Genomic DNA, 12873 nt, shown 5'->3' with positions numbered 1-12873 from the left:
GCCAGCAATTGGGAGCAGAAAAAAGAAATCACTGGTGCATTGATTGACAGAAATTTCTCTTTTTTCAGTCAGTTCTATAGTTCTGGGTCATCACCTGTGTTTTTCAAACATTTGGAACTGGAAATCAAGTTTTCTGCACAATTTCTGGGCTTGTTTTCACTGGGTTTTATTGTTTTTTTTCTGCCCTTTCTTTCCTCCTTTGGTGGTTTCTGGAACAATGACCAGGGCTGGTCTCACCCAATTTCAGGAGTGTTTGAGTGGCTGTCTTTGCTTTAGGATAAACTGATTTTCCCTCAGACAGTTTTTTTTTTGTTTTTTCCCTCCCATTCAGGGGGGACATCCCCACCTAAGTGCTCACTAAGTGCTCTGACTCACACATTGCACCTCAACACACCTGAGCTGCCACTGCAGAGAGGCAGAGCACAGCTCCTCTGCCCCTGGGATTACAGAAACAAGGGAGCTGGGGGGAGAATGTGGGAAAGGCAAGGTTGTATGTGAACAAGGTTACAGTAGGTGCACAGGTGAGGCCATCAGAGCAATTCCTCTGCTGCTCTGAAAGGCAATTTCTCTGATTTTCTTTCTCTGCAGCTCCAGTGCATTTCCTCCTCGGGCTTGTCTCTCCTGTTTTAATTGGCTTTAACATTTTCAAGCTGCCGAGTCATTTGTGAACATTCTTTAGCCAATACCAAGTGGTTTAATATGCCTGAAAATATCCCCTTCCTTCCTCACTGACCTTTCTCACTTATCTGGAAAGAACAATTCCCTGGAGCTCTGGGCAGGATGGAATTAATATGGCAGCTCTTGCTCAGCCAGGTGTTCCCACTGCTCTGCCCACCTTCCAGGGCTGCCAGGGCACCCCTGGGATGGCTCTTCCCACGGAGAGGGCACCCAGTCCCTCAGAGACCCTCCTACCTGCCTGCACAGGGAGCAGCCCCAGGTGGGTTTCCTCTTGTCTGTGCCGTGAAGGAAGAGCTGGGGAGGTCAAGATGCCTGGAAGCAGAAAGCTCCCATGGGACTTGGTTCTGAGTGGCTTCCATGCAGTCAGAAACCTGTTCCTACAGCTCCTAAAGGGTCTGGAGCACCTTCCAGCCTTTGCTTTGGAAGGAGGAGAAGACAGAGTGCTGCTTTCTGGGTAAAATGCCAGGAAAGGTGAATGCCTGAAGAGCTCCCTCCCCAGTGCAGTCCCACTGCCCAGGGACACAGCAGGGATCTCACAGAATGTGCCTGACCAGAAGGGACCCACAGGGACCATCCAGTCCAACCCTCAGCCCTGCACAGGCCCAGCCCCAAGAGTCACCCCCTGTGCCCCAGAGCATCATCCAAACCCTCCTGCAGCTCTGGCAGCCTTGGGGCCGTGCCCACTGCCCTGGGGAGCCTGCTCAGTGCCCACCACCCTCTGGGGGAAGAGCCTTTCCCTGAGATCCAACCTGACCCTGCCCTGGCACAGCTCCAGCCATTCCCTGGGTGCTGTCCCTGGTCCCCACAGAGCAGAGTTCAGGGCCTGCCCCTCCTCTGCCCCTGCCCAGGAAGTTGTCCCTGCACTGAGGTCTCCCCTCAGTCTCCTCTGGTGCAGCTGAACACACCAAGTGCCCTCAGTGTCCTCACACGCTGCCCCTCCAGGCCCTCAACCATCTTTGCTGCCTCCTTTGGACACTCTCCAATGGCTCAATCTCTCCCTTCCATTGTGTCCCCCCAAACTGCCCCCCCATTGCAGGTGAGGCTGCCCCAGTGCAGAGCAGGGTGGGACAATCCCCTCCCTGGCCATGCTGGGCCTGATGCCCCCCAGGGCAGGGATGTCCCTCCTGGGCATCACAACCCAGGCCTGTTTGCCAGCACAGAGCTGGGCAGCTCAGGAGAGCAGCGCTGGGGTCAGTGAGACACCGGGACCCTCCTGGGCTCCCATGGGGGGTCTGTCCTTCAGGGACCCCAGAGCAGGCACAGCACCTCTGGCTGCTCTGGACCAAGGGGGGCTGAGGTGGAGCTGACAAGGAGATACTAAATATTATTCCTTCATGTTTGATTATTCAACAGTCTTGGGCATAAATTGTCTTTCAGTCTCTGCTAACTGGAGGAAAACGAGTAACCTTTACCTTCCTGGAAAGTTCAGAGAAACCCTGAAAAACAGCTGAAAAATGGATTTTAAAGGCATCTAATGCTTTTTATTTTATTCAAATAAAAATGTTCTATTTGTTAATGAGGTCTTCGTAACTCTTTTTTATTTTTGTTAACCTTAGCAAGGACTTCATCAGAAAGAAGTAATTTTAAATTAAAAAACTGAAAACCCAGTATGAAATTTTCAAGCTTCAGCATTTAGAAATTGCATTTTTTTTTGTGCTGCCTTTAGCTCCTTCACATGGACTAAGGAGAGGATATTGTTGGCATTTTGCAAAGGAAGGTCTGGGAGATGAGTGCCTGTTTTCCTCTGGCTCTGGAGCAGAGCAGCTGTGAGAAAGTGATTCAGAGGCTCTGGAGGTGCTGAGTATGTTCTGTCCCAGTGGGATCAGGAAGTGCTTGGCACTTTTAGTGCCAAAACTCTCTGTTGAGTTACCCAAACCCAGTGCCAAGCAGTTGGTTTGGCATTACCAGGTGCTTTGAAGAGGATGGGTTGGTGCCTTGCAGAGATCACTGAGCTCTGTCCAGACCTGCCAGGGGTGGGGAAACAGTGGCTGTTGCCACTTCCAAGGGCTGATGGTGCTGAATGTTTAAGGGTTGCCTGAACCCCCCTCAGGCCAGTGGCCAGAGGCAGACTCTGATGTTCTTGGGTTCCTGTTGTTGACTGTCAGGGATCCACTGAAGGGTGACAGGGGCAGAAGAAGCTCAGGAGAGGAGCACTGACTGCTCAGCACACCCTTGAGAACATTCAGTTTTGGCACCTTGACACACTTTTTGCCATTTTAGACAAATATCTATGAAGTCATTGAATCATACTGTAAAATTCCAGAATGGTTTGGGTTGGAAGGGACCTTAAAGATCATTTTGTTCCAGTCCCATGGGCAGGGACACCTCCCACCAGCCTTGTCCAACCTGGCCTTGGACACTCCCAGGGCTGGGGCAGCCACAGCTTCCCTGCCCAACCTGTGCCAGGGCCTCCAGGGGGCATATTTTGTGTAGGGAGAAATCTTCATTTCAGCTGAGAAACGAAACTGAATTCTCACCTCCAAACGGGGACATTTTGAACCAGCAATGTTACAATGCCCCAGTTCCAAGGGCTTCCCAGTATGAGATGTTACCACCATGAACATGGACTGTTCCCCACTGGGGCACACTGAGGGGAAAACTCTTTGGGTTGGGAGTGTGAGATCCAAATGTTTCCAGGGAATTAAGCTCATGGCATGGGCAGAGTGAATGATGTAGGTGACAGGCTCCAGTCTGACCCACCTGAACTCTGCTCTCCAACACAGTTAAACACATTTACTTTTAAGCACATCAAATGTATTTGCCCCAATATTAAACAGGTGCAGAATCCCATGTCAGGGAGTGCACTGAGATTTTCTTGCACTACATTTCCACTCCATTGTCTCTTCTGAGAAATATTCCACAGATATTTCTCATGGAAAATCCAAGAGGTTCCCTGTTGCTAAACTGTGTGTTTTCCTTAACTGGGAATGTGGATTTTATTCACACTAAGGAAGTTGGGTCTGCTTCTCATCCTCCCCTGCCCTCGGGGAAGGTGTTGCAAGGATAAACACCTGAGTTATTTCCCTAAATTAGGCATCGTGCTGCATCCAGAAACTGCTCATGGGAACACCCACACTACAGACCCAGAGTGAGTGTGGAGAGAGCATTTGCCTGCACAAAAATCCCATTTCATAATCCCACCGAAGCTGAAGGGTTTGGCATAGCAAAGGTGATAACTGGAGCACCACGGGAGGGCTGGCAGAACAGGGCAATGCATAAAACAGCAAGAAAGGAGACATCCGGACTGGTGTGAACAGGGAATGGGCTGGAATACCCAAAACATGCCACAGAGCAGTGCAGGACCAGCTCTGGGCACACCCCCCATGGAACAGGGGAATCCAGCACTGCCCAGGGATGGCACCTCCTGACAGAGATGCTCCCAACCATCTCACCAGCTTTCTGTTGTCAACTGGTTCCAGCTACCACTGGGGATGGTGAGATCCCTGCCCTGGGTATGCCAAGGTGAGCTCTGAGCCAGCCTGGACTGCAGCAGAGAAAAACAGGATTCTCAGCTGCCTCCACCAGGAGCAGCCCCGAGGAGGAGGAGTGGGAGGAGGCACAGCAAGGAGGTCAGTAAGCAAATAACCACATGCACTCTCACTGTAATGAAATGACTCTTTCTCTCTCCTCATCCTTGATGGGAAGTGACAGCCAAAGGAATCATTACTGGAGATGCCAGCTCGGGGGAGCAGCAGAGGAAGGAGGTCATTGGCTGAAACCTGAGCCCACTGCAGCTCAAACCCAAAGGAGACACAAAGGAAATGAAACGAGCTGACACCTACTTAGTCTCTTCAGAGAAGAATATTTGCTTGGGTTTGTCTTGACAGCAGACTCGTAGGATGGTGGGAGGTGGGAGAGGTTCTGGAAGGACCTGGAGAAGGACAAGTCGTAGGGTTCGGTGGCAGACGTGAGGATGTTGTTCATTCGTGGCTTGTCTGCAGAAAAACAACAGAGAGAGGCAGGTCTACAGAGTGCACCAAACTCATTGCCCCAAACTCCAGCAGGCAGGAGAGCTGTGCCCCACCAGCCCCCTGCCAGGCTCCTGGGCACAGTTCAAACTGGCACTGGCAGAGCAGTGAGAAGAGGATCCTGTGGTGATGTTTCCTCGTCCACTGTGATGATGGAGAGAACAAACTGCTGCCTCGGAGGCCCCTGGAGCTCAGGGGTGGGGTCTGGGCTGTCTGACCCCCTGCCCATGGGGGGCTGTGTCATGGGCTGTGCACTGAGCCCAGTGCAGTCTGAACCAGCCCAGGCAGCACCACCTTCACCCCCACAAACTGTGCCCTCCCCACCCCCAGAGACACAGGAACGAGCCTGTGGGGTTATTTTGCTGGGGCTGATAATCAAATTGCTCTCTCACTGAGCCAGACTTCTGATTAATGCCCTGAGCCTGGAGGCTCCTGGGCACCCCTGGTCCATGGCCCCAGGGGCTCTGGTGGGATCTGGAGACCTTCCTGCTGCCCCTGAACTGAGGGAAGTGTGAAGTGGGACTAAAGGAGCACGTGTGGTTGCAGTCAGAAGACAAGTCAAGGTGTCTGAGAGGTCCCTGAGGCAGGAAAGGCAGTGCTGTCCCTGAGGGGTGGAGGGTCCCTGAAGGGTGGAGGGTGCCCGAGGGTGCTCCACACCTGAAGGGTGGAGGGTGCACCTCTACTTGTGTCCAATGTGTTGGTGTCTGAGGGAGCCCAGCCAGGGCTCACTGCCCTCTGTCAGGGTGCTAAAGCTGAGGGCACTGTCAGGAAAGATTAGCACTGAGCCTGGATGCTAAAATTCAACTCCAGACTACCTGCAAGGTTTTGAATCCTTGTTCTTTTGCTGCAAGCTGGAAAATGGTCTTTCATCAGCTCAGCCAAGGGACAGGGACCTGTTGAATTGCATTTATAACTCCCAGGTGTTCAGGTGTTAAAATAGGCAGATATGAAAGTGTTTAATAAAGCAAGAACTTCAATTATTGGAAGCAAAGCCAGAACAGACCCCAGTGGGCTCTGTGGGAGCTCATACCAGTGATGGGATTGCATTAGCTGAGCCAAAAGGCCAAGGAAGTGGCCACTTTAAGCATGGTCTGAAAATGAAATCATTCTCTGCAGCAGCTGGGGAGCAGCAGAAGGTCCAAGCCTTGAGGTCACACATTGCTGCTGTACACCCCTGCAATGTTCTCCTGAGGAGCAGAGCACTGAGTGCCCAGCATGCACTCACCTGCATCCAGCCCCCTGTTAGCTCCTCTGAGCCAAGGGCTGGTTGAGGAAAAAGCACAGATTCTGCCCCAAAGCACCAGAGCTGCAGGGAAATTCCACCTTGGAAAATGTGCTGCCTCCGTGCAGGGGCCACATGTCTGCCAACCTCTGCCACCTCCCAGAAAAACTTAAAGTCCACCCAAATACAGAGCAGATATTTCACCATCATTTTTCCACACCTCAGTCACAAGTTAAATTGTTTCCTTTAAAAAAAAAAAAAGCCAAAAAACAAAAAAAACCCAAAACAGTTGTAGGAGTGAGGCCACCCCCTGCTGCCTCTCTGCTGTGTGGAGCCGTTTGTGGGGCAGCAGGACATGGTCCTGCTCTCTGAGTTCCTCATTTCTCTGCTGCCTAAAAACGAGCCCAGCAGTTCCCTCTGTGTCTCTGGGTGGGGATCCACAGCTGCCTCCACAGCTTTTCTCCCACTGAGGCTTCCCCAGGGTAGTTTAAGCCTCCCATCACCCACACCCTTCATGTTGCACACATTTCTCAGTCAAAGACAGGCTGAGTTTTGTCTCCCAGCACGAACCTGACTGTGATTTCCCAAAGCAGAGGGGTCAGAGCTCTCCTCTCACAGAGCTCTCATGGTTACAAGCCCAGAGCTCAGTTCAGGGGCACCTGAGACATTTGGGTTATTCCAGGGCATCTCAGACACCCACAAATAGCTGAAAGGAGGGAGGGGGAACCTACCAAAGGTCTGATGTCACAGAACCACAGAACATGCTGAGCTGGAAGGGACCCACAAGGACCATCCAGTCCAACCCTCAGCCCTGCACAAGCCCATCCCCAAAAGTCACCCCCTGTGCCCCAGAGCATCATCCAAACACTTCTGCAGCTCTGGCAGCCTTGGGGCTGTGCCCACTGCCCTGGGGAGCCTGGGCAGTGCCCACCACCCTCTGGGGGAAGAGCCTTTCCCTGAGATCCAACCTGAGCCTGCCCTGGCACAGCTCCAGCCATTCCCTGGGTGCTGTCCCTGCCCTGGCACAGCTCCAGCCATTCCCTGGGTGCTGTCCCTGGTCCCCACAGAGCAGAGCTCAGGGCCTGCCCCTCCTCTGCCCCTGCCCAGGAAGTTGGACCTGCTGAAGATCGTTGTAGACTATTAAATTGTCTTCATCTCAACCCAAGAGGTTTCTCACTTTACCTTCAGGTTTTCTGCCCATCCTGCTGCTGTGGCAGCCACAGTGGCCACATGGGCTTAGTTGGCAGCTGAGGTTAAACCACAAGTACCAGTACAGTGACTAATCCAAGCTGACAACACCTTTCATTTCAGCAAAGGTAACAACAGCAGGAGCAATGAAACTGCAACAGAAGCAGGAATATTTGCTATTTGTTCTGCTGCTCTCTGCAGACAAGGTAAATCCTGATCCTGAGCTCCTCTCACTCATCCCAGCCTACAGCCTGTATGGATTTCAGCTCTTGTCAAGGCAATAAGAGGGATACCATGAGATTGGATCCCTATAAATGGCTTAACCTGTTGATAATCTTCATAAAGGACAGGGAGCACCAGCTCCTGTGCTGTTCATTACCTCTGAAGTGTTCTTGCCAAATTACTGCTTTGGCTTTTATTTGTGTTTATGTCAGCCATGTCCTGACTCTTGAATTACAACTACCATGTCATCAACCCCAGCTCTGACTCCTTCCTGTCCCTGTCACACAGATTCCCTACACTCTGCTTCTCCATGAGCTTCCTCCCAGTGGAGCTTCCTGCAGAATGAGCCACAGCAGTGATTTCTTTCCCGGGGTATGACTGTGAGGGGAGGAACAGCTTCCCCTGCTCTCGAGCAGCAATCTGGCACCAGCATGGGATCCCCCATCCTGCAGGGTCCCCATTTGTGTGGGATCTCTGCTCCTGTGGGATCCCCCATCCTGCAGGGTCCCCATTTCTGTGGGATCTCTGCTCCTGTGGGATCCCCCATCCTGCAGGATCCCCATTTGTGTGGGATCTCTGTTCCTGTGGGATCCCCCATCCTGCAGGATCCTTCATGCTGTGGGATCCCTGCTCCTGTGGGACACCTAATCTTCTGGGATCTCCCCTCCTGTGGGACACACAATCCTTTGGGATCCCCCCTCCTGTGGGACATCCAATCCTCCGGGATCTCCCCTCCTGTGGGACACCCAATCCTTTGGGATCCCCCCTCCTGTGGGACATCCAATCCTCTGGGATCCCCCCTCCTGTGGGACACCCAATCCTCTGGGATCTCCCCCTCCTGTGGGACACCCAGTCTCTGGGATCTCCCCTCCTGTGGGACACCCAATCCTTTGGGATCTCCCCTCCTGTGGGACACCCAATCCTCTGGAATCTCCCCTCCTGTGGGACACCCAATCCTTTGGGATCCTCCCTCCTGTGGGACACCCAATCCTCTGGGATCCCCCCTCCTGTGGGACACCCAATCCTTTGGGATTCTCCCTCCTGTGGGACACCCAATCCTTTGGGATCCTCCCTCCTGTGGGACACCCAATCCTTTGGGATCCTCCCTCCTGTGGCATCCCCAGTGCTGCCAGCACAGCATGGGGATGGGGACAGAAGCTGTTGTGCCAAGAGCAGGGACTTCACATGTTTGTGGAAGCATCTCCATGTTGTTTCTGGGCTCAGCCAAAGGAACAGCCCAGCTCTCTGGCACAGCATCGTTTTGTTCTCAGTTCTGAAAAATTCAGAGGCACTTTCTTATGGAGTTTAATAGTAGTGAAAATTTCCCCCTACAATGCAATAACCATCTTAATAAACTCTTGTTTTCCTATTGCTTATGTACATCTCTGGAACAGGCTGATTGTCTGGCAAAAAGAACATAGCCCCAAGTGAGCACAGAGCTGGAGTGTCATCTCTCTGAGAACATTATTTCCCTGCTGATGACTTCAATCCATGTCTAATAGACTGACTGCAGGATTAGGGAGTGCATCGTATTCATCAGGGAGCTGGAAACAATTGATTAGATATTATCCAGTAAACAGAGACTGTATCAGCACTGAGACCATGTCCCTGCTCCTCTCTGTGCTTGTGTGGCAAGGGCCCTGGGGGGACATCTCTTTGCAGATTTCTCAGCCAGAACCTGCAGCTAATCTCCATTTTCATGGAGCCTTGGACATGCTGCACTAAGCCCAGTCATATGTGTGGGGCTTGTGCTCAGTGCCAGAGCAGGAGCATTAATTGACTACTTGCATGAGGGGTGTGAAATTAAGTGCCACACATTTATCTGATGGGCTTGTGCAGAATCAGTTCATCTTCCTCCTGCTTGTTCCATCCACTCAGTCAGGAACAGACTGTAATGCTTTTGGCAAATGAGGAGTCACCTTGAAATCCACTGCCCATCATTCAGCAACACGAGGGATAAACTGAAGTGACCAAAGCTAATTTCAGAAGTCTTCTGCATAATGTAGTTTGAGGGGGAGATCAGAGAACTGAGGGACTTGCTGAGGAGAAATATCTTGTGCAATTTATGTTCTGGGAGTGGTTCTGCACAAGTTTTCTAGCAGTTTTCCACTCCTGCAGTGTATCTGAGCCTTGCTTTCCTCTGCCCTCTCTCCTCTCTCTTTGGGCTGTTTATTGGCTCCTGTGGAAAATGCAGGTCATCATTCACTGTGAGGATGTAAATAAAAGGGTCTCCCACCCCCTGGATGGCAGCTCAGGTTGTGCACTGAGGTGTTCCCAGGATTCCCACTCATTCCAGTCCAACTCTGCATTCTGGGCACCTGGAGAGGACCACTGGAAAATGAACTGTGGTTACTGGGATGACCTTTGGAAGTCAGTGCCCATTTTGCTCCCCACCACCCACCATGTGCCATGTGCTGCCCCTCTGGCACCTCAGCCATTCTGGGCATGATTTGCACAGGGATTTGCAGAGGAACATGGAGGAGATAAAGCTGACCCTGCACTTACAGCAGGGATGGGAACATCACCCAGCAATGCCATTGCTCTTGGTTTCTAAATTCTGTTTGCTTGAAACAACCACACCTTTCTACACTCAATGCAACATCTTAAAATTCTGCTGATGTCTCTGATTAATTCAGCAGGAGAGGGCTCAGCTCTGCAGCATTTCCTCCTCTCCTGAGCAGCAGAGGTTGCACAGCCCCCTGGCAGGGCTGGGACTGGCACAGCACAGCCCAGACCTCACCCGGCTGAGCAGTGTTGGCACTGTGAGCTCAGGGAGGGAGCACAGAACTCTGGGGAACTGTAACCTCTGTTCTTGCACACCTACCAAGGACTGCATGGCCCAGAATCCCAGAATGTGCTGAGCTGGAGGGACCCACAAGGACCATCCAGTCCAACCCTCAGCCCTGCACAGGCCCATCCCCAAGAGTCACCCCCTGTGCCCCAGAGCATCATCCAAACCCTCCTGCAGCTCTGGCAGCCTTGGGGCTGTGCCCACTGCCCTGGGGAGCCTGCTCAGTGCCCACCACCCTCTGGGGGAAGAACCTTTCCCTGAGATCCAACCTGACCCTGCCCTGGCACAGCTGCAGCCATTCCCTGGGTGCTGTCCCTGCCCTGGCACAGCTCCAGCCATTCCCTGGGTGCTGTCCCTGGTCCCACAGAGCAGAGCTCAGGGCCTGCCCCTCTTCTGCCCCTGCCCAGGGAGTTGTCCCTGCACTGAGGTCTCCCCTCAGTCTCTCCTCTCTTCTGCCTCATGAGCAAAGTTTTCAGGCCACTCCAAACCCTGTTGTATTTCTGTGGGAACCTGAGGACAGGCCCAGGCACAGAGAGGTTCCTGCTCCATTCAGAGCAGCTCTCCCAAAGGGCTGGAGCAGGACAGGGAGCTCTGCACCTGAGGAGCCCCAGCACTGCCCACACTGCTGGACTGACACACTTCCTGCTCCATCCTGGATCCAAAGAGCATCTCTGGTCCATGGTTGGGGTGTCGTCACAGGGCTGTTGGGAGCTGCAGTCCCTCTGTGCCTTGGGGCCTGCAGGGACAGGTGGGCTCTGAGGGGACACACGGACTCACTCGTCTGCTTTGTAATCTGTGAGGGAAAGCAAGACCCTGTGAGCTGAGGGAGGCCCTCATTTCACTGCCAGGGCTGTGCAAACTCTGCCAGCTCAGGGCTCAGAAGTCTCAGGATTTCCAGAGACTTGAGGAGATCAGACCTGAAGTCTTCTTGATGTCTCTTGCTCTGCCCCTGCTCTTGGAAAACAGTTTCCAAGTGTGTTTCCCTGAGGCACAAAACCTTTCATGTTCAAGGACAGCAGCAGATGATACCCAAGACCAGAAAAAAACCCAGTGAACTGATGGCAAAGTTTTAAACAAAGCTCAAGTGGCAAAAAGGATGTGCTGCACATTTGCATTGGAGTCTGCACATATGTTGTGTGAATCCTGCAAGACATTTCAACAGATGCCTTTTAAAACATTCACCCAGAGAAGGCAAACAAAGTCACCTCGGAGGAGCTGGTACAAGGCAGCCTTCTGCTGCTCAGCTCCAGCTCAGCCCTCCCTCAAGCACCCCCAGCACTGCTGCTGCTCAGCCTTTGGAAGGCTCTCACACAGAGGCTTCTCAGGTTCTGACGCAGGTTCTCACAAAGACCTCGTTCCTCAGGAAAATCTGGAAGCATTGATGACGTTCTGCAGCCTCTGTAGCACAGCTCAGACCTCCCAGGCCCTCCTGAAGTGCCACACTGTTATAAATGATGTTCCCAGACTCAAATTAAAATTTATACCATGTGTCTTCTTCAGTGTTTGTGTTGTCACACTTCTTTTCTCCCCTGTTACAAACACTGTTATTAATAGTCCTTTGCGTCTCTCATGACGAATCTCAAAGAGGTTCCTCCATTTCCAGGTCAGATCCTCTGTGGTGTGGATCAGCAGCTCTCCAGTGAGTAGCTGCCCTCATTTGGATGAGCTGGAGATGGAGGAGTTTAAATTGAGCCAGGGATAAACATCCTCTGCCTGTCAGGATGGTGCTGGCTTGGGTGTTTCAGGGCTCATGCTGAGCACTGAGCAGGAGGACTCGGGTGGCCTGAGGAGCACAGAGCAGGATGGGACAACATATACACACAGCAGGGTGATGTCCCTGGCTGGCATCACCCAGGGGGCATCAACAGCAGAACAGAACTGGCCCTGTATAGTTACACCACACACACTGGGGAGGACCCATGTAAAGTAAACAATTTATAAACGGCAGAGGAACTGGACTTCACCAACAAGCTTATGAAGTTTAGAGTGAAGACCTTTTATTACCCAAAGCACACAGTTTATATGGGGTTAGGACTACAGCTTACTGGCTAAAAGGGTTACACACCACCACACCAGATACTTCAGTTGGTTAAAGCCTGTCTCTCACAAGTCCCATGTTTGTATTATTTCATCCTGGCTGTTTTCGTGCCCCTGCAGAGTCCTGTGAATTCCTACTATGTGAATTCTTGGGGAGTAACCTCCTCCCTACCAGCCAGCAGCAGCTGAGCTCCATGCTGCCTCTGGCTGACAGCTGAGTCTCACAGGGTTTTCTATAGATCTGAATTGCTCACTTTTGATTTTACTGTAACAACAACCATGTTACCCACTAAAATCCAAGGAAAACTGCAGACACTGGAATTGCACTTGGCACCAGAGCAAAGGACGGATCCATTCTCCTGGGGTTGCTGCCTTGTCCTGGGGGTGCAGGAACAGCCCATGGCTGTGGCACCAGGGCAGCCCCAGCCCCAGCTGTGGCCCCGTGCAGGGCTGGGGCTGGCACTCCTTCCTGCTGCATTGGAGATGGGCAGCTGCAAACTGTCCTGGCAACTTTCCCTCTGCCACCTCTGCCAGGCCCTCGTGCTCCAAGCCTGTCACTGCAGGGAGGGGAAGGTGGTCAACATGAAAAGGCACGGAATTCTGGAATGGTTTGGGTTGGAGGTCATCAGAAGGACCACTCAGTTCCAACAGGGACACCTTCCACCAGCCCAGGGTGCTCCAAGCCCTGCCCAGCCTGGCCTTGAGCACTCCCAGGGATGGGGCAGCCAAAACTTGTGGTCTAGTTAGAGCTCTATGGTCTCTCAGGT

General features: G+C 52.4%; 1 protein-coding gene across 1 annotated transcript in view; it reads right to left on the bottom strand.

Annotated features, from left to right (window-relative positions):
- Positions 1-12873, bottom strand: part of SHISA6 (shisa family member 6) — a 323659-nt gene that overhangs the window by 7355 nt on the left and 303431 nt on the right. The window contains 1 exon segment of the mRNA XM_071573776.1: positions 4461-4613. Within this exon segment, the coding sequence (XP_071429877.1) occupies positions 4461-4613 (153 nt within the window).

The sequence above is a fragment of the Pithys albifrons genome, chromosome 19 (assembly GCF_047495875.1).
Source record: "Pithys albifrons albifrons isolate INPA30051 chromosome 19, PitAlb_v1, whole genome shotgun sequence".
NCBI classification, from domain to species: Eukaryota; Metazoa; Chordata; class Aves; order Passeriformes; family Thamnophilidae; genus Pithys; species Pithys albifrons.
Note: the sequence above shows the minus strand (reverse complement) of the source record. Positions and strands in the feature narration are given on the sequence as shown.